The sequence below is a fragment of the Cygnus olor genome, chromosome 2 (assembly GCF_009769625.2).
Source record: "Cygnus olor isolate bCygOlo1 chromosome 2, bCygOlo1.pri.v2, whole genome shotgun sequence".
NCBI classification, from domain to species: Eukaryota; Metazoa; Chordata; class Aves; order Anseriformes; family Anatidae; genus Cygnus; species Cygnus olor.
In genome coordinates this window covers 71,211,648-71,233,113 of record NC_049170.1, presented here as the reverse complement: position 1 = coordinate 71,233,113, position 21,466 = coordinate 71,211,648, and the positions used below count along the sequence as shown (strand labels likewise).

Here is a 21,466-nt window from a genome sequence, read left to right as displayed (position 1 = left end):
AGATCCTCCATTCTTTTTAATGCCACTCCAGTAAGTGTTACTAGTCTTCAGAGGTTATCCTAAGTCTGTGTGATCCTTGCTTATGTGCATGGTCTTTGCTCACGAGTGGCTAGGCAGCAGGGCTAGGAGTTAAATTAATAAGCAGTAGTTTCATCCCATTTCCCCTCCCCCACATTTTTTTCTGCCTTTTTTTTTTAACCTAATAACCAAAAGGGAGATAGAGATGGGGAAGAAAGTTGTATTGGTTCCATAACTGAAATGAAGTGGGCTGGAGGATTTACCAGAAGGAGCAGCCTTTTCTGAAAAAGGGGAATCGTGAAAAAGGGGACTTGTGAGACTAGCCTTACACTTGCATCTTTTTTTTTTTTCTGTGAAAGAATTCCATTTCTGAGGTGCCGCATGACTGGCAGTAGTTTTGGTACAAGGCATGAGCCTCTGTCCCTGCAGCTGCTGCTGTCTGCGCTGTCGTGCTTTACTCCAGTGCCTGAATTCCACTAGCCTGTGGCTCCCACATGCAGCTGTAGCATGCGCATGCTTAATACTTGTGACATAAATACCATCTCTATTTGCAGATAAGTGAGGCATGGTAATTGGTTCAAGTATGTGTATCAAAGACTCTGGCCAAAACAAGTTCTCTGTTTTCACAAGACAAAACAAACTCTAAAAATTCTTCCATATTTGCTCCAATTTCTGAGCTGTACCATATTGTCCCTGGTAACTAAAGGATATCTCACCATAAGTAAAAGATTCTCATGTATGCCTTATGCTAAGTAAGCAAATTATTTAAACAATACTAAACTGATAAATTTTATAAGGTAAACAAACTGTTTTTGCAGCATATTTGAACATGGTCTGTATATTCAGAGAAGCATTGATTAAGACGTTGAAGCTGGTATTGAAACTTAGCTGGGGCCAGTGCCGATCGTTAACAATATATGTTTTATTCAGGTTCTTGTGCATACAAAATGCGTGTTGAAGAATAACTTTAGTATTTTAGAACATCTTTTATTAGACAGAAATAACAATCTGACGTTTAAAGAGGGGTATTTTCAGTCAGTAATGAAAGACTATGAGATACAGAGCTACAATACAGAAGTACAGAACTATAAGAGTAATTTTAAATCCATCTACACTTAAAAAAGAATTGTTTGCATGAAAGTTGCTCACTTGACTTGCATATCTGCACGTATCTAATGTTTAATTTTCCTTTTCAACAGGTAGAGAGAATTGTTGACAAGAGGAAAAACAAGAAGGGAAAAACAGAGTATTTGGTGCGATGGAAAGGATACGACAGTGAAGATGATACTTGGGAGCCAGAACAGCACCTTGTTAATTGTGAGGAATATATACATGAATTTAACAGACGTCACAATGAAAAGCAGAAAGAAAGCACATTAACCAGGACAAACAGGACCTCTCCAAATAATGCCAGAAAACAAATTTCTAGATCTACCAATAGTTCTTTTTCAAAGACATCTACTAAATCTTTAGTTATGGGTAAAGACCATGAGTCAAGAAATAATCAACTCTTTACTGCCACCCAGAAGTTCCGGAAAAACAATTCACCATCTCTTTCTGGAAGGAAAAATATGGACCTTGCAAAATCAGGTATTAAAATTCTAGTGCCCAAAAGTCCAATTAAGAGCCGGACAACCGTTGATGGCTTCCAGAATGAAAGCCCTGATAAAATGGATCACATAGAGCAGGATCAAGAAGACTCTGTAGCACCAGAAGTAGCAGCAGAAAAACCAGTGGGAGCTTTATTAGGACCTGGTGCAGAACGTGCCAGGATGGGGAGCAGACCAAGGATACATCCATTAGTGCCACAATTGCCAGTGCCAGTAACAGCCACAATTGCATCAGCATTAACAATAAATGGAAAAGGTAAGTGTGCAAGTCAGTCTTTTTATGTAGATTTTTCATTTGACTGATCTTTTTAGCTGTTCAGATGTAAACAAATTACCCACTCTGTTTCAGCCATGTTAAATCAAGTCTGGAGAACTTCACAACTTTATTTTTACATAACTGTACGACTATAAAGCCATTTTGAATTTTACCAGCCTTTGCTTTCCTCACAGAGATTCATTGATATTTGTGTTTTCAGAATCACCATAAGATACATCTGTGTTTGCTTTGACATCGTGTGGTACACATATTCAGTGTACCATTTTCAGAGATAGCATCATTGCTTTAAGTTTCTTTAAATATGTCAGACTCAATTTCGTTATGAATATTAGAAACATACATTATCCAAATAGACAAGTGATATGAGTAGGGATTCTTCATAATGGTTTATGTACCTATTTTGCTATAAACTTTGCCTGGAAAAAAAAAAAGAGAATGATGGTACTTAAAAAATGAAGTTGATAAGTTTTATTTTGGTGAGAATTTGAGCCAGTTGTGCAGATACATATGCCTTCTGTCTGGATTGAATTCTGTCTTCGTTATATTTTATCAATATTTTGTTGTTTATACCTCATTTTATATTGAGATCTTATTTAGATTTAATGTCTGACATGGTAATATCTCAGTAGATTTATAGTACAAGTTGAATAAACTGTACATTTTTAACACCGAATAAACCCAAAATGCTTTTGTGTGTGGGGAAAAAGCTGTTCATTCCCCACACCCTGCTGAGAGACTGGATTAAGACAGTCATCGTGCTGATGTCCCAAACTTCTGTTCTTCCATGACGGACCTGGGTTGTTGTTGTAAGCATGCTTCCGAGGCTAAATTTTCAAGTATAGTGTTCTCTTCAAATTGAGGGTAAAATCTGCAGGTATTCTTTTGATGACAACTTGCTGGAAAAAAAATCTTGAAAACCAAGGACTGGGCCTGCAAAAAAACATGCTTAGAGACAAGCTATAGGCATAAAAATATGTTGAAGACTTTGTGAGAGTCTGTGTTGCATGCCCCATTATTGCTTACGTATAGATTTTTGGGGGGTGGGGGGGAAGGCTGCTGTAGCAGGAGAGGTTGAAAAGCAGAGGATAAGGGAGGAATGCTCTTCTGGAGCTGTGGTGTCAGGTCATGGACCAACCCGTTTTGCTGCAGACGAACTTGGTAACCATGGTAATGAACACACTGATGCCAGGAATATCTCGTCCTTTGCATGGGCTAAAGAAGGAATGTAAATCTCAGAGGATGTAAACAAAGCTGGAGGGGAAAATGCAAGAGATGCATGTCAGTATGCAAGTTTTCTGAGTAGGTGAGGCAGAGGAGTGTGTTCACACATGTGATGGTTTCATGATAATTAATACACGTTTTGTAGTATGATGGTGCTCCTAGTGAAGTGGCTGATAAGCACTGCCTCCAGCATCCTGGATTTTCCTCATGGTGTTCACACACACAAACAAAAAACAACATAAAAAACTTATTGGGTAGGTCAATAACCACAAATGATTACATCGTTCCCAGCAACCTTTCACTCTGGTAATACTGGTGTCACAAAGGCCTGTTATAGGGCATCAAGTGGAAGCGGAAAGGCCTGCACAGGAATGATAGTGACATATAAGATATTAGCTGAGGTGCATTAATGCGTTTCACTGAGGTGTTACAAGTCCCTCAACTGTTACCACCTCCTTCAGCTTTTCTGAGGCATTTGTCTGGCCATCTAATATTGAAAGCTCTCCTTGGGATAATGGGAATATGAGATTTTTCTTACGCTTACATTTTTGCAAGATCTTAAGGCATAGATCAAAAAAGGGGGAACCAAGGACATACCCACAATACATGGTAGCACAAAAATATGCAGTATATTTGTCTTCTATCTGCTGCTGGAGGTATATTAGTTCAAGTACATTATCTGAGGCTTTCCTTCTCTGACCACACTGCCCCCAAGCTGAGCTGTGCAGTTTGCTCTGACACAGAAGCAAATGTCATAATTTATTATGGTTTTGTGGGTATTTATGCTTATCTACAACTTTTGGGGAGTAACACAAATCAAGCAGTAACTTTCTGATTACAAACGTGGAAGCAAGTTACAAAAGAAGAATACTTTGCAGACCATGGTTATATCTGACACTAGTCTCTTTTCCTAGCATTTTAGGATTTTTGTGAAGGATATCTTTTTCACAGAAGCCCAGGGTCCAACTCAGCCATTCCGCAACACCTGGGTGGACCTCTGCTTAGAGGGAAGCCCAGAGGGGCCGCCCCATCTCCTAGAGCTAGCCTGGCCTTGGAGCTTCCTGCGCTGACATTCTTCATCTCTTTGTTAAAGCTGCACTTTTTGCTGTTTTTAACGTCACACTGCTATTCATTAAAATGTAGTAAATAGACTCTCCCCTTCCTCCCCTGCGCCGGGTTCTGGCGGTTCAGAATCCTGTTTCATCCCTTACTCAGGACATTCCTCCTGCCTTGAATGCACACCTCATCACATTTTCAGCACTGTCAATGCCTCGGGAACCATGCCTCACAAGAACTGATCGTTGTGCAGAAATTTCTTCAAATTTGTACCCTCAATACTAGCTCTGCACCAGATCTGACATATTAATAATACAGATGATAGATCTGGCATTTGAAGCACTCATTCCAAACATCCCACCTCCTCCGCGTACACCTTCTGTTAATTTTAAGAGTTCCAGCTTCCACATGGAGGATGCTGTCAGGAAGACAAAAGCATATTTTGAAAAATAACTTTGTACTTGAGCTGGTTTAGGAAATTTTTATCAAAACATTTTTGTTGGAAAATCCCAGTTAGTCAAAATACAAATCATTAATTGGAAGGTGTAATTTTGAAACATTCTAGAAAAATACAAATTACATTTCAAATATATTTTAGACAACTTTTATAATCATACCTGTTTTAGCTGTTGATTTTTTTAAAAAGCAATTTTGGAAAAAACATTTAAAATTTTAATATTAATAATCCAAAATTCAGACCACTGCTTTGTTATGAATGCTTGTGAAACTCTTCACAATTTAGTCAGTTCTTTGTGTGTTTTTCCCCAGCCTCAATTTATTATTATTTTTTAATCATAAGAGTACAAACAAGAAAAAACCTTGTATACACAGGAAAATCCCAATTTTATTACTGGAATTACTAGGAAATGTTACTATTGTAGCACCTAGTTATGCTTTTCACCAGACCAACTGCCATGATGCAGTTCTTGTTCCGAAGAACAGTCTCTGAAAAGGCAACCGGCAAATATTTACACAAATATGCAGGGGTGCCAGGGGAATGAAATAACTGTAGTGTTTGCTCTGGGAGTTGGTGGTTTCAGCACACTAAAATCCAGCTGCTGTCTGAAATATATATTTTAACAAACCAAATTATTGTATTGAATATTTGTATTTTAAAGGCTTGGCCTTGAAAGCGAAGTCAATGGTGTAGTAAAGTACATACAAGTCTAAGAAGGGTGATATATGGAAGAAGTGGGAATTGTTCATTAATGAACATTGCTGTGGCGATCAACAGCTGTTACTAAAAGTTAATTGAAGTCATTCGTAAAGGGATCAGTGAAACAGAAAAACAACACCAAAAAACTGAAATGTTGTGGAAAAACATTTAGTGGTGCCTACAAGCAATAAGTATTACTCAAAACTAGGCAAGACAGAAAATAGCCTCCTATTTGACAGTAGGTTTTGATACATTTCAAGTTTTTGATAGCTTCCTTCCTTCATCAAAATCAAATAAAAAGTTAACTTTGTAATTTTTAGACACAGTACACTCCAGGGAATTTCTGTTGAATAGAGCACACAAGATCTGAAACTCTAAAGAGAATCTGTGGGTTACACAAGGCTGGAGAGTTGTCTTGGAGTTTTAGAAAGGACTAAAACACTGGATAAATTGTTCTCTGAGAAATTTTACCATAAACCAGGTGAATTCCCTTGCTTTGCAAATTGTAACTGCCTTGCTATGTTTTTTTTTTTTTTTTTTCCTCTGGATCACCCTATAGTTGCTAAGGTTTTTATTCAGCTAACAATATCCAATATGTGGATGTAATTGAGAATAAATGCAACACAGAGAGATTTTGGACAGAAGAGCATGAAAAACTCAAAGTATAAAATGAGTGAGAAAAGCCCATCTAGCTGCATATGTTGGCATAATTAGGATAAGTCAGGCTGGTGGCTGGTGTGCGGGAAAAGAAGAAATACAAGAAATGCAGTGAATTACGTGCACCACCAGTATGCACAGCAGCATTAGCATCTCCCTCCTTGCACATACTAAACCAGATGAATAACTTGCAGGAGCAGTAGGCTGTTTGAAAATACAATGATTGGAGTATATCTGCCAATGAGCAAAGAAGGTGTCTGCTGATTTTTCAGTTGGGTGGTGGTGCTGTTCTTAGCTTGAAACAATGGTATTAGCACAGAAAGAAAAGCCAGACCTCTTGAAAGAAATGATTGAACTCAAGTTCTGTTTGTTATCTGTTCTCTTCCCCCAAGACAATTTATCCTTCCCCAAGACAATTTATGGGATTAAAACCCACAGATTTGGAAAACCAAAAATCCATTCGTAACACCATGCAAAATAGCGTCCATTCTTTGGTTAAGGCTTGGTCTGTACAGGAACCAAGCAGCTGTAGAAGCACATATGGAGCTGACTGGAACTAGGGGGAGAGGTGATGTTGAAGTAACACCAAGCTGATCTGAAAGGAGTTCAACCCCTCCCTGTTCCTTAGGGTGAGGAGATCTCACCCAGTTCCTTCCCCCATTTTCCCATTTACTTTCTCCCCTCTCCCTGTATGCACCCGGGTGCTTGGTATTACATGAGGAGCCTCTGGAGCAGGCCGCTGGCGGCAGCACAGCTCATTAGGCCACCTTCATTCCTTTCACCTTCCACCTTTATTAGTGGAAACAAAAGCCAATGAAATGGGTTAAAGTCCTTTGTAAAACCTGCCTAAATTCTGAAATTACTGGTTCAACCTCTTTGTTGAATGTAGCAGAGTGTAATTTTGTATCTTTTCTACTGTGTATGCATTTTGCAAATCACTAATTCAGAGTGAAACAGTTTTCATTTAGTCAACCTTAGAGACACCTTTGTTTTTTCTTCAGAAGTTGCATTTCATTTAGAATCCTCTTTTGAAGAGTTCACATTATTACTTCCATTATGCACTATGCTGCAACATTTTAACCTACCACCAAATTTTCCATCTGTATTGCTGCTAAGTCATTTTCAGTTTCTTCAGCTTCTCTACTCTTAACTAAAATAATATTCTGAGTTATTGCTGATTTCTTGTTTATCTGTATTTTCTGGTTTAATATAAATGCAAAAGTTTTACATAATGTGGTAGACTGGACAGTCCGTATTATGTGTAAAATCAATCTGTTATCCCAAATTGTTCTGGTTTTTGTACACCCCTCCCATCACTTGTGCAGTTTCTGTTAATTCATCGTACAGAATACTGTTACTTTAGGTGGTGCTTTAGGATTGAGAACTTCCTGTGAAAATCTTTTGTCTTGTGTCAACATATTACCATAATGACAAAGCAAGATTTAAGCGCAGGGCTTGCTTGAGGTTTAAGGCTGTTTTTCAGTGAACATAAGATGTGAATGACCAGTTTCTTGCTTTTTCTGCCTTCTGCTATCTTCCACTTCTTTGAACAGAAATGCCAGTTTTGTCCATTTGAAGACTGATGGTGTGGACTTCTGATACAGCTGAACTGCTCTAAAGGGTGTCTCTTGGAAAGAGTGGTTCCATTGCTTTCCCTCACTTTCCCAACCCTAGGTTACAATATGGCCTAACTAACTGCTCCTTCAAGGACAAACTCATTTATATCAGCATTCTGGAAGTGACAGCAAGGAAGAGGGTACATTCCTGGAGACAGAGACAGGCAGACACCCACACATGGGGATACAGATGCACATTTTGTCCCTGAAAAACCTTTAACAGGGTATAATATATATGTGTGTGTCTATGTCTATATATATATATGCATTATATATATATAAAGGGAAAGAAATTTCTCAAAAAATAAGCAGTTTGGACGTAAAATCCTCAGCCTCAGTTGATAGAAAAGTTCCTGTTATTTTCACCAAAAGTTATTACATCTACAGGCCCAACGGGAAATGTCATGCTGTTAGCTGTGCTTTTCTTCGAGTGTTCCATCAATTTACGCTGACTGAGGGTCCGGGGTCTAAATCTCTCTTGACCACTCAGAAGGGGTAATGATCATTAATGATCAGCCATCACATTCTCCTACAGTACTTGTATCGATATGAGACAAAAGTAATTTCTGAGGGCATGTTTGTCATACCTGTTATAGCAATGCTGGAAAAGTTTGGAAAAGATGAAGCAGAGTGAGCAGAGGCTCTATTTGTAAGGCTCACTTTCAGCCTACTTTACTTATGTTGATGCAGAGAAAATGCAGTGAAGATCAGACTTGAATGATAGAATAGTATTGAATAGATAGATAGTATTGAACTAGATTTTTTTTCTTCTACATTGTCAAAATTGTGCAATGTTAGAACAGCTTTTGATAATACAGCAGAAATGGGAAGTGCAATCAGAAATATTCTTATGGTGTCTTTTGAGGTTTTGTGTCTGGCATAGTAACCATCAACTCTTTTTTGTCTCTTGCTGTTTCAACTTTTAAAGAAGTTACATCTCCCATCTTTCTTAAGACTCTGAAGTAGATTGAATGTAACTTCCCTGAGGAAACTGTCAATATGAATCCGTGTTCTGTTGACAAGAAGATTATTCTTAATACGTTGATACAAAAATCCATAAAAACTGGGCAAAAATAATCTTAGCATGGTTCAGGGAAGATTTGTCTACATCACATTATCTACTTAAAAGGGGAAAGCATGAGCGTACAGGTAAATTTTCAGTCAACAAGAAGTCCTTATAAGGAAGCTGTTATAGGTGGGGAAACATAGCATAAAATTATTAAATAAAATATTTCATTTTTTCCATTGATCCATGTAAAAGATAGCAAACTGTTAGATTCAAGAAAATGCAAAATCAAGACTTTCTTTAGTATTGTTTGTTTGTTTGGTTGGTTGGTTGATTTTCCTTTTTTTTTTTTTTTTTTATTCTGCTTGATTAACAGCTGGTAACAGTCTTGCATTTTACAGTTATTGCAAATATATTTTGTTGTTTTTTTTTAGTGAGACCTAATGAAATAGCCAGATCCTATATTGTCTTGGGATACCTCTACTTCAAATACAAGTTGCTTTACTCAAACTGGTTTAATCATGATCCAAAACTACTGCCACTGTTATTTATAACAACAAAGTACTATTCTTTTAAATAAAAGAAAATAAATTCAGAAGCTGTACATTTGTGAAGCTGTATGCAGTTTTTCAAATCAAACATAAAAATGTCTAAATTATCTGCTGTACTTGCCATTTATACTGTAAACATATTAAAGAACACATACTAAAATGCATTAGGCCACAAATTATTAAACAGTTAATTCTCCTTTAGTAATTGTTTCCTTAATTTTTCAGTATTAGATTGCATAAAAATAAGCTGTTGTTTTAAGAAGTATTTTTAATTTAAAATGGTTTAAAGTTTATTATATTTTAAATGCCTTTAAGAAACAAAGGCAAGTATAAACACTTGTGCTTTCAACTAGAAAATTCTATGTTTGAACATATTTGAAAACTGGAATGTTCTAAGATTTAACTTAGAAAAAAGAGAAAGAGAGCATTAGTCTATTGTATTAAGAGTTCTCTGAACGTCTCTGTGAAACAGGGGATGAAGAAGTACAGATTGTAATTTATCTTCTTTGAAAGTATTCCTTGAAAGAGGCAACTAAAGGAAGTAAGTAGTTATGCTTCAAAAGGCTGCTAAGAAACTGGCTGGGAAGATGGAAAGCAAAGGAGACTTAATAGCTCATTTTAGTTGTGTCAGAAGCTTAGTAGTGGGATGTCATAGGAAGGCTCTGTAATAGGATCTGTGCTTATTTATATTTATTAGAGATCTTAAAAAAATGCAGTGGTCAGCAAAGGTACAAAAACTTCCAGAGGAACACACAGTTATTAAGATACAAGAAAATAGAAACTTCAGAGGGACGTATCTAAAGCTGGAACATTAGCAATGTGATGAACAGCAGGGAGATAACTGGTACCAATCATTTTCCTTGCTGGCTCCTAAATAGAGTTTATAGCCTGAGTACAGATAAGAATGCTTAAATGCTGCGGAGGACAACTCCAAGAAGGCTTGGATTAATACTGGGCTAAAGAAGCTCTCAAGGTTTCTCACACATTTGTCATTACTCTTCAATCAAGCTTGGTGTGTAACAAATCTGTGAATGATACGTATTGGCTGACATAGTGTCTTCTGTGCATTAGTGCTGTTGTCCCTCAGATTGCTGTATTGTTTTTAAGATGGGCTAGAATGAGGGAGAGGGAGTTGAAAAACTGTCTAGCTGCCTTCTCAGGCTAGTTCCACGTAAGAGGTTTCAAAGTGGATTTGCAAAGTATATACAGTTGGAGAATCTAGGACAAGCCGTTGGTGAAAGCTTGGTACAACAGGAACAAAGAGCATATTAATATGCATCTGAAGGGAATACTGAAAATGTTGCATCTAATTAGAGAAGAATTAAATTAGAGATGTGATGAAATAATTACTGATGTAGTTGGAAATTTCTGCTCTGGAATGAATGACTAAAACATGGGGATATCTAAAGAAATTGAAAGGTGTAAAATTTGAAATAGAAGGATAATACATTTTGATAAAGTTTCCATTTAGATAAGGACAACAGGAATAAGCTCTGTTTACAGGAAAGGTATAATGTTGGAGAGAATGTAAGTCCTCTTGCCGTAAAAGGAAGGAAATTTTCTGTGACATACCTGAAAGTTGTAATACAGGGATTTTTTTACCTCATTCTGCATTGCTAGCCATTAGTAATTACAAAATAATTAACTCAACTTTTATTTATGAAATTACTTTTGTACTGTACAGACATTTAGAGATTCTATTTGTTTTCCTCTTAAGATATTAGGAGAGGTTCCTACTGAGGTCTTTACAGGGTAGAACCTCCAGCGGTGCCAACCACCTTTGAATTCAGAGCTAGGTGTTTGTATGTCCACAGGTAGCAATGTGGACTACTTTCCTGGTTATCTTTTCCTCATTTCTATTCCATGTTTGCCTCTCTTCAATGTCAACAAGCACACCCACATCCCGAACCATTTTGCACATCAAATCAGTAGCTAGTAGCTAGAGAATGTCCTATTGTTATTACTGGGGGTTAGCATGCAGATTTTAAGAGTACCTCTGGAAGTGTTTTAGGTTCTGTGGATTCACAGGGAACTTCTAGCAGTTGTGCTCTTGAGTGGCAAATAAATAATATATATTTAAGCCGTACGATGCAGTTTAGTTTGTGGGGTTTTGCTTGTTTTTTTGGGGGGTTGTTTGGCTGGTTGGTTGATTTTGGAAGTTGGAAGTTGAAAGCATCATCCGTCATATCTGTTGGAAATTGAAAGCCTTGTCTTGTTTCTAAAAAATTCCAGCGGACAAGCTGTGAACTGGGATGCTGCCCTTTCACTACTCTAGATCCACATCCTTTCCATCCGTTAAAGAATTCCATGGTTTAAAAAATTCCATCCGTATTCATATTCATACATTAAAAATGCTTAGAAAACTGTATAAAACAATTATTTCGAAAAAATAACCCAACCACAAAATGTAGATGTTTTCAGTAAACAATACTGATTTTCATTCATCCTTTTTGGTTTTGGGACAGTCATCTCAAAAAACCCTCAAGTGTAAACAGATTTGTTGTGTTGCGTTCTCCCCTCATCCCTCGGTTTTCTGGACAGATTTCAAAGTCAGTGGGCGCTTTTTAGAAATACAAGAATGAGTTGAAACCAACTATAAATGCAAAGCTAATTCTTATTTTACGAGACATTAAATTGTATTGACATGGATAATTTAAAATTAATTTTCAGCATAAAGAAAGGATATCCTGATAGGGCTTCTCTTAAAGTCGATGATTGTGTAAAGATGTATTTGTGGCAGTGCAAGAAAATACCTCAAAGATAGGTTTTATTTCTTACAAGAGTACAAGTAGGAAAACAATGTGGTAATAATGGGTATTTCAAACAAAGTACTGTATGTTTTGTGATTTTTTTTTTGTTTTCATTTCTGAATACAAAGGATGACTGATTATCTTATGCTCTTTAGTTTAGAGAATCATCTATTTTTACTTTGTGTGCATGTGTAGGCAATTAGCTTGAAAACCTGTTTTAAATATTTAAAAGTTTATACAAAACACAAGTTACATCTTTGATTAGCATTATTGAAAGATAGTGAGATCTTTTGTTTTCTTCTTTCTTTGCTTTGTACATTGACAATGCTTTATGTTCTGTCAGCTTTAGTGGTTCCTGTATAGTAAGCTAAGTTAAGGGAGTGTGTGTTGTTTTTTGTTGTTCTTTTTTTTTTTTTTTGAAATGACCTTTCTAATCACAAACAATGGAACAGCAAAAATAAAAATATTTTTTAAAAAGAGTGAAAAGAGAAATTTAGACATATTGCTTATCTCATGTCCTTGTAGGAAGTGGAAAGTTTTCCATTAAATATATATCTATCTACCTACCTATATATATATACACATATATATGCTTATAAACAAATGAAATATAGTTCTTATAATTGAATATGATATATTTGCAGAGTCTTTTTTGTTTGCTTTTTAAAGACAGAGAATTCTTATAAGAAAATTTGGATTTAGTCCCTGTTTGTTTATATTTCTTTGCTTCCCATTTTTGAATTCCTGGTATGAAGTCTGATATTGAATTAATTTATATATTTATTTAGATTGCGGCAGGTGAAATTTAGGCCCCAATGAAATTAATCTAGTTTCTTTGCAGTTAAGGTGTAATATTTGTTCAGTGCCTATCTGAAGAAACTATTACTGCACTATTGTGTATTACAAACTAAAAACCCGGTAGGGTAATGTAATACAAATAGGCCATATACATCCATATGTTCAGGTTAAAGGCACGGAGGGGAAATACTAGATAAAATTTCTTTCCTGATAAACCTGTATAAAAGTCATTCGGTAGGTCTGTAGTTGACCTGTAGTTGACCTGGCATTAGTATCTCTATACGGTTTGTGTAATTTTGTCTTAATAGTTTAGTATTTAGTCAGCACAAGGAAAAGCTATGCTATGTTCCTTCAACAACTTAGTAAAACTTGAAGATCAAATTCTCAGATGTTTCATGTGTGGTGGTGGTTTGGGGGGGAGAGGTACTTAAATATTCACCTGTGTTCCTATTATGAGTATTGCATATAATTCTTTGGATGAGAAATAAACACACCAAAAAGAAAAATCCATTATAGTAAGTCATTTTAAAAGAATTTTAATTACACTTTGCTTATTTTTCTCTCTACAACACTTCTCTGGTTGTATGCACTAATTGGTTTCTCTGACTTCTCACTGAGACATGCTATAATCCCAGCACATTTGCTCACACAATTTACCTTCTCCCCCTATGCCCAGGAAGGAGCGACCTGCACAAGGGCTGATTTGGCAGCACTGTTTTGGGGTCAGGAAGGCCCTTCAGAAGGCTGTTGAAGTCTTTGGATGAAAACTTAGGTACTCCATCATCCCTGGGAATCCTCAGAAGTCAAGGAGGATTTGTGTTTGTTGTACAGGGATACTTATGCAATCATTCTATGTTTTGACAGTGCTTGTTTATAAGTCAGTAACTTCCGTGGTATGTGTCCAGTATTCACAGATACTTCTTCGAGCCTGCAGAATTGTGTTACTGCTTTACTTAGAAGGAGTTAGAACTTTTTGTAGGGGCTGAGGTTAGGTTGGTAAATTGGTTTGGTGTTTTTACATTTAGATTTTGCAGAAAACTGCAGAAATTGCTGTGAGATCCTAGAAGTGCTTTGCCCAGTGTTTGTTGTGCCTCAAATCAGTCTCGTTTACCTCAGTCAGACACTGTGAAATGGCTGTTCTGATCAAATGAACAAATTAAATACCATACTGTTGCAGTGATAGAGCTTTCAATGCTCAGGTATTTAGTGGATTTGTGTAAAATGAGTTCATATATTCCAAAAATATGGTGTAATAAGATGACAAGTTAAGAAGAAAACTATACAATTGAAATTTTGTTCACCTTTTATCTGCATTCATGGAAAGCAACTTTTATCTAGGGTTAGCTAGTGTAAAGCCCATCAAAGGAAGTGATGCAAATGGGAGTGCGTTGTATTCCTCTCTTAATAGTGGAGCAAAGCCTTCCTTCAATTCTGAATTTTCATAATAACAGAGAATTGTAAGCAGTTTGCACAGGGATCCCAACTGTCTTTTGTTCTCAGTGAGCAACTAAAAGACTAAAGCCAAAACGTGACTACCTTGATTTCAATATTTTTCAGTTGTAGGAGATGAGGGGGGTAAGTGCTTTTTTTTTTTTTAAAAAAAAAAATACAGCACTGAAAAGGACAGCATCATTCCAGTTGCCTGAAATAATTTTCTCATTTATTACATTCTTATTTGTGCTTCCAAGTTGCTTAGTTTGCTGTGTCCATTTTTTTCCCCCTACAAACAATAACAGGTTAATCTTTGAAAAGCTAGGAAAGCTCTGACCTGGCAGGTAAGTTGGTTTTACTACTAACCTCCAAGGAGGAGCCCCAGACCCCAAACTCTTCATTTTCGTTTTATCATTCTGTTATTATTTTAATTCAGAGTTCCTTTTTCGGGAAAAAAGGTAGGAGAGGTACAAAGATGTCTGAATAGCTCTTGCTTACCAGGTAGTCTTCTTGGTTTTCCCTAGTGCAAAGCTGCTAGCTGGCTGGACTTCTAGCTGGCTTGTTAGTTGTGGGAGAGCCAGACCAAGGGGGAAGATTGAGGCTTGGCAACTGCCTTCTATGGAGCTATTAGAATTTAGGATTCTGAGTCATCACCTCAGCTATACATTCCCAAAAGGAGAAAGAGAACATGAAATCAGACTGGCTGGCAGTGCTTGGAAATAGTCTGGGCATCTACCTGAACAGGAAAAATTAAACAGGAAAAAACTACACAATTATGAAAAACTGAAGCATCATTTTTGATCAACAGCCTCCAATGCTATTTGCATACCTGTTAAGACTTTTCAGCATTCTTGATGTTGCATAGAGAGGAAAAATAATTATGCAGGCTAATCTTCTCAAAGGCACTTTGAGTCAGGCAAAATCACCTAAATAATAATGGTCTCAGACTCTTCTAAAAATAAGAGTTATACATTTAAACAAAATCAAAGTTTTACTTTCTCTTAAAAGCATGTTTAGGCATGGCTCCTAGTGTATGTACTGCATTGTACTGTTGTGTGGTAGATGAACCTTGGTGTATCAACACACATGGATATATATGATTCTTCCCTGTTAAAAGGAAACATATTTTTCTATTAAAGGTGGCACTCAGCAGTGTAAGAGGTGTGGAGTAGGAAGGATAAAGAGAGGGGAATATTTGATAGTATATAGCTTCCTTTTAAATTATGTCTTGTCTGTATGTAGTGATGATTTTCTTTGACATGATAGCCTTCTATAAGTCTTGGTCATGGTTGCTTAGGCTTCACAGTGAATAGAGATTAATGGTCATGACTCAGGAGGAATTGCATAAAACGCAATATGGAAGCTATCTGCAATATACAGAATCATACAATTCAGTGATTGCATGACAGTATTGCTAATATATTTAATGATAGGATGTTTTGCTTCCATTTCCCTTTGTATAAATACAAAAAGTTGCATTAGACACTTTTGACTAACCATAGGTCATTGGGTTTGTTCATCAAATGTGCTCATCAGCACGGAGACTGCGATTGCTGATTGTTCTTTTTTCTCCTACAGTTGGGATTCTTTTTTTTCTTTTTTTTATAACATTTAAGTCAAAACACTCTGAGTTTGTCTAGTCTGCGCTCCAGTGTATTACAAGTCATTACATTTCATCACTTATTGCTATATCCTGAGTTAGTTTGAGTTAGCCTAGAGTATTACCAGACTCTGGAGACTAAATTTTTGTTTGTCATTTAATGCTGAATAGCAGGGAGTTGATTAGAAAAAATATGCTCAGATGAAAATACTTGTTTTGTGTGTCATGTTCTGCAAAACATCTTGAGAGGATGCCATCTGCTTCTGAATAAATAAATAAACGGGATTCCTATTAAAAGAGCTTGCTTGCAGAAAAGCAGCTTATGTTTCAGCCATGTACACATAGCCTAGCCCTGGTAGTGTGCCCTCCAAACACTTCCTTCTGGCAACCTCCGCTCTTCTCACCAAGATCCATGCAGATTGTTCTGCCTCCCTGAATGTCTCAGTATGCTGACAATGTAAAAATGTGCAGGCTGGTTATTAAAACGGCTGTTGAGGTCATGCTGTTAAAGGGTTGTCTTTCACTGTTAGCAATTTCTACCTTCAGTCTCCTTTTCAACTGAGGAAGAGAATAGAGGTGTGCTCAGATGATCCCCTGCTAAACTTCTGCAGCAAAATCTATGGACTTTCTGCTGCACGTAAAAGTTGATTTGGCATAAGCAGCTTTATGAGTACAAGAGATGTATGGAGTTTCTTTTTTAAAAAAAAAAAAAGAAAAATGAAAAATGGTTGGGGGTGTTTTGTTTTCTTGTGGTATTTTTGTGTTTTGGTTGGTTTTGCTGCAATTGCCTATGCGTATATGCAGACATTTTTAAATTTTACATGTGTCAAGCTAGACTGTAGCCTGGAACAACTCTTGTAGGAGCTCCAGGCCAGGGAGATGCAGTGTGAATAGATTTAAAGATAGAAGAAATCACAAACACATGCTGCATTTTTGCTTGCATCAACTAGGCTCTGGAAATTCTGCAAAACTAAAGAAAATATTTTAGGCTTCAAATTATTGGAAGCTGGTTTCAGGAATATCCTCAACTTCCCTATGCTGAGCACTCGCAAAGGTGGGAAAGGTCCTGACAAAAAGGATGGGTTTTTCTTTAAAAAGCATCTAGGTTATTTTTCCTGTTACTGAAGTGTCTTCCCTAAGTTCATTCTGTCTGTTGAATGCAGCTTCTTCAAAATCTTCTGTTTATGTGAGGGGAAGAAGAAATCCAGCCACAGATTTGTTAGGCGACCCAGCTATACTTTCCCTTCATTTAGCACTACAGTTAAACATTAAGTAGAAGTGCTTCTGAGCCAGTCTGAACAATGGCTTTTTTTCCTTCTACCTGTTCCACTTTGTGGTTTTGGCTGCTTATTTCTGTCCATATTCTTAATTCATGCCGGCTCCTTAAGGGGAACAAGGAGGGGCTGGGCATAGGAGGGGCTGTAAACTGGCCCTATTGTTTACAGAGGCATAACCTCGATATTTTTTGAAAAGACTTTTCTTTTGTTCTTTCTCCACTAAAAAACATCTGGTAAAGTGGTGGAGAGTGGTAAAAAAAAAAAAAGCTGGTTTCTTCATTGGGCAAAGGCCCTTACGCTTTGTATCTTTACAAAGAGTATAGATGCAGAGATAATGCTGGGGTCCACTCATTAATAATCCCTTAGATGATGCTTCTAACTCCTGCACAGGATACCGATCTGCTCCCTCTTTCATAGAAGCAAGTAGTATCACCAAGCAGTATCTTCAAATGTAGGCAGTATGTAATGCATGAACATAATAACCTCTGAACAGAGTTTTACACCAGTGGAAAGAATGCTTCATATCTCAATGAAGCTAAGACAGAGTCTTTTTAAAAAAGATTTCCCCATGCCATCCACACTCTTGCAGAGAGATCTGGACAGATTGGAGAGCTGGGCAATCACCAACCACATGAAGTTTAACAAAAGCAAGTGCCGGGTCCTGCACCTGGGACAGGGCAACCCTGGCTATACGTACAGACTGGGCGATGAGACACTGGAGAGTAGCCCCGCAGAGAGGGATCTGGGGGTTGTGGTTGACAGCAAGTTGAATATGAGCCAGCAGTGTGCCCTGGCAGCCAGGAAGGCCAACTGTATCCTGGGGTGCATCAAGCACTGCATTGCTAGTCGGTCGAGGGAAGTGATTGTCCCGCTCTGCTCTGCGCTGGTGCGGCCTCACCTTGAGTAGTGTGTGCAGTCCTGGGCACCACAGTACAAAAAGGATGTGAAACTGTTGGAGAGTGTCCAGAGGAGGGCGATGAAGATGGTGAAGGGCCTAAAGGGGAAGACATATGAGGTCACTGGGCCTGTTCAGCCTGGAGAAGAGGAGGCTGAGGGGGGACCTCATTGCAGTCTACAACTTCCTTGCGAGGGGGAGTGGAGAGGCAGGTGACCTATTCTCCATAATCACCAGTGATAGGACCCGCGGGAACGGTGTTAAGCTGAGGCAGGGGAAGTTCAGGCTGGACATCAGGAAGAGGTTCTTCACCGAGAGGGTGGTCGCACACTGGAACAGGCTCCCCAGTGAAGTAGTCACTGCACCAAGCCTGTCTTAATTTAAGAAGAGATTGGACTTTGCACTTAGTCACATGGTCTAAACTTTTGGGTAGACGTGTGCGGTGCCAGGAGTTGGACTTGATGATCCTTATGGGTCCCTTCCAACTCGGGATATTCTATGATTCTATGATTCTCATTGGCAGCTTTATCTCTGTGGGTGAAGAGAATGGAAGTAACTGACGTGAAACTTTGCTTCAGCCAAGAATTTTGTAATTCAAATGCAGTAAAATATGGGGTCATTGGTAAATAAGATGTTTTGGAACTACCTGATGAGGAAAGAAGTCTTTTGATGCATTAGACTAATGTGATAGCCGGTCACAGAAAGAAGCTAAACAAATTTTAAAAGGCAGTATTCAATGGACAAATATGTCCTTGTTCTTTACTCAGCTCTGTAATAGGATTAATGCTCAAGATCGAGCAGGAAGTTAAACAAACAAACAAAAAAAAGTAATCCAGTCTTCTGCTTAAAGGTCTATATTTTGTTTTGATTCTCAGCAAACACTCGGACACCCTCTTAAAGGTTGCTCAGGGCTTGTTTAGAGTATCTCTGGGGCATGCTTGTTCCCAAGCTTGACCTGATTATGACCTTTTGTTCTTTTTAACCTAACATCTAATCAGAATTTCCCTGGTTACAACTTGTTTCCATTGCCCCTCATCCTCTACTGTGCACCTCCAAGACGAATGTGGTTCATCCTCTGTACAGCCACGTGTTAGGCAATTAGACATGAGTAAGGTCGTCAGCTCTCATTCAGTGCTTCTTTCCAATGTGTCATGCCATCCCACACAGACCACAGGAACCAGCATCTGAATGGTTTTTGCTTTTGCTTGTTCACCTTTGGCTTCCAAAGTCTGATTTGGGTTGGGGAGAAGAGGCAATTTCTTAGTTCTGAGAATCTCCCATCTGCTTCATCAAGCTGTCAAATTAAGCTTGTAAACTGTGTTCAGATCTTGGTTTTGTTCAATATTGGTCACTGTTTGAGTCATTTGATTATTTCGACGTGTAGCCTCACAGTCTTTGCTACAAATTTGGAGAATTTGAGAGATCAATAGAGCTCCTCAAGTAGATTAGAGAATCACAGAATTGAAGGAGTTGGAAGGGACCTTGAAAGATCATCGGGTCCAACCCCCCTGCCAAAGCAGGTTCCTTAGAGCAGGCTGCCCAGGTAGGCGTCCAGATGGGCCTTGAATATCTCCAGAGAAGGAGACTCCACAACCTCCCTGGGCAGCCTGTTCCAGTGCTCCGTCACCTTCACCGTGAAGAAGTTCTTTCGCATGTTGGTGCGGAACTTCCTGTGATCCATTTTGTGGCCATTACCCCTTGTCCTATCCCCACAAACCACTGAAAAGAGGTTGGCCAAATCCCTCTGTCTCCCACACCTCAGGTATTTATAAACATTGATGAGATCCCCTCTCAGTCTTCTTTTCTCCAGGCTGAACAGACCCAGGCCTCTCAGCCTTTCTTCATAGAGAAGATGCTGCAGGCCCCGTATCATCTTTGTGGCCCTCTGATGGACTCTTTCCAGGAGATACTGTTACCAGATGTGAATTCGGTGGCATGTGTTAGGGAGTCAGTTTGAATCTCTTGCAAAGTTAAGGTCCCCTCTGGCTCTGTCTTTAGTGGTATAGATTTCTACCAACAGCTTCAAACTAGCAAGACAGTATGTGTTTATAGTAAGCCTGTTAGTCAAGAACTTTTTTCTCCATTTAGCAGCACGTAGCATCTCAGGCTTTAGAGCTGTGTAGAACAGTGTGTCACTGAGGCAATAAATTTTGGCCTTTGCTCACGTTACGATAGCACTGAAACCAGGACTATGCATGTGCAGAGCAGATTATTTTAAATCTCGTGGGTGTTATTAGAACTGCAGGTTGGACTAAAGGAGATGTTGATCAACTTAGTCTGTCCTTGAACTGAGGCAGAATAGAGCAAGTGTTTTTTTCTCCAACAGGAATTGTATAACCTGTTCTTAAAATATTTCCACAGTGGGGATTAAACCATCTCTACCTCACCTTTTATACTGCTTTTTATTAGAAAAACCCTTTTCCATTGCTTTCCCCAATATTTTTTAATTGCTTCAGGTTAAACCGATACTATTCAGTAGCATTTCTTCCAGTGAACTATTCATATTTGAATTTCACCTGCTGTAGAACAGCTGTCAGAGCTCTGTAGGTACTTCTTTCTACCAGACTAAAAATACACCATTTCTTATCGTTGTTGGTCAACTGTGGACTGTCAAAAGGATTTCTCTTTAGTTATGGTGCCCAAAACTGGATTGTTTCAGCAGATACTGACACTGGTACTTGACAGAAAGTATTATCTCCTTGCACATGTAAAGTTTCCTTACCACAGTGCCTCAGAATTGGGCTTTGCCCTTCTTTTTACATCTCACTGTTAACTGGTATACACTTTATAATTGATTAAAACCCAATAAACTTTTCTGTGTTCTGTTGCTTAGTCTGTAAAAACACATTTTTTTCATGCATGTTCTATTTTTCTTTCTAATAGAAGTAATTTTTTTTTTCTTTTTAAGCTGTCTTCCAGACTCAGAATTATATTTTAGAAACTTGATCCTGCATTTCTGAAACCTTGCAGTCCTTTCAGTTTGATGTAATCTGTGGATTTCATAAGTTCACTTTCTCTTACATTACCCAAGTCTTGAATAAAAAAAAAATAATGATTCAAGTTGGGCCCAAGGCAGACCTTTGTACTTGAGAAGTATCTTTAGTTTGATAGTGTAAAAATAATAATGTTTCCACATTTATCTTTTCAACCATTCATTTACCTTGCTCCTCTTACCTCCCTATTGTTATTACCCTTAGACAATTTCTTAGCTTGTTATACCACAAAAAACAAAAGCATCTACTCCATCTTTTTTCTTCTATTTATTTTTTCACATATCACTATGTCATTTACCTGATTTCAGAGAACCTGTAGAGGTTGGCTGTGGGTGTGGGGTAGTTGTTTTTTTGTTTGTGATTGTGGTGGATTTTGTTGTTTTTTGGGGGGTTGAGGGGGGGGAGTGTTATTTCAGAACTGGGTGGTGGGGAACAAAAGCCAAAATTTTACCAAACAAATGATAGCACTGGTCTAAATATGTTTACAGGTGGAAATGTATTTCTTAGCTGCCTTTCTTCTTTTTTTCAGCAGCCCACCTCACCTGTGCTTATAA

The 21,466-nt window shown here is 38.0% G+C and overlaps 1 protein-coding gene across 1 annotated transcript in view; it reads left to right on the top strand.

The window, feature by feature from the left end:
- The window catches only part of CDYL (chromodomain Y like), a 105,881-nt gene that overhangs the window by 47,493 nt on the left and 36,922 nt on the right, over positions 1 to 21,466 (top strand). Inside the window, exon 2 of the mRNA XM_040549907.1 lies at positions 1,218 to 1,884. Within this exon, the coding sequence (XP_040405841.1) occupies positions 1,218 to 1,884 (667 nt within the window). The remainder of the gene's footprint in view (positions 1 to 1,217; positions 1,885 to 21,466) is intronic.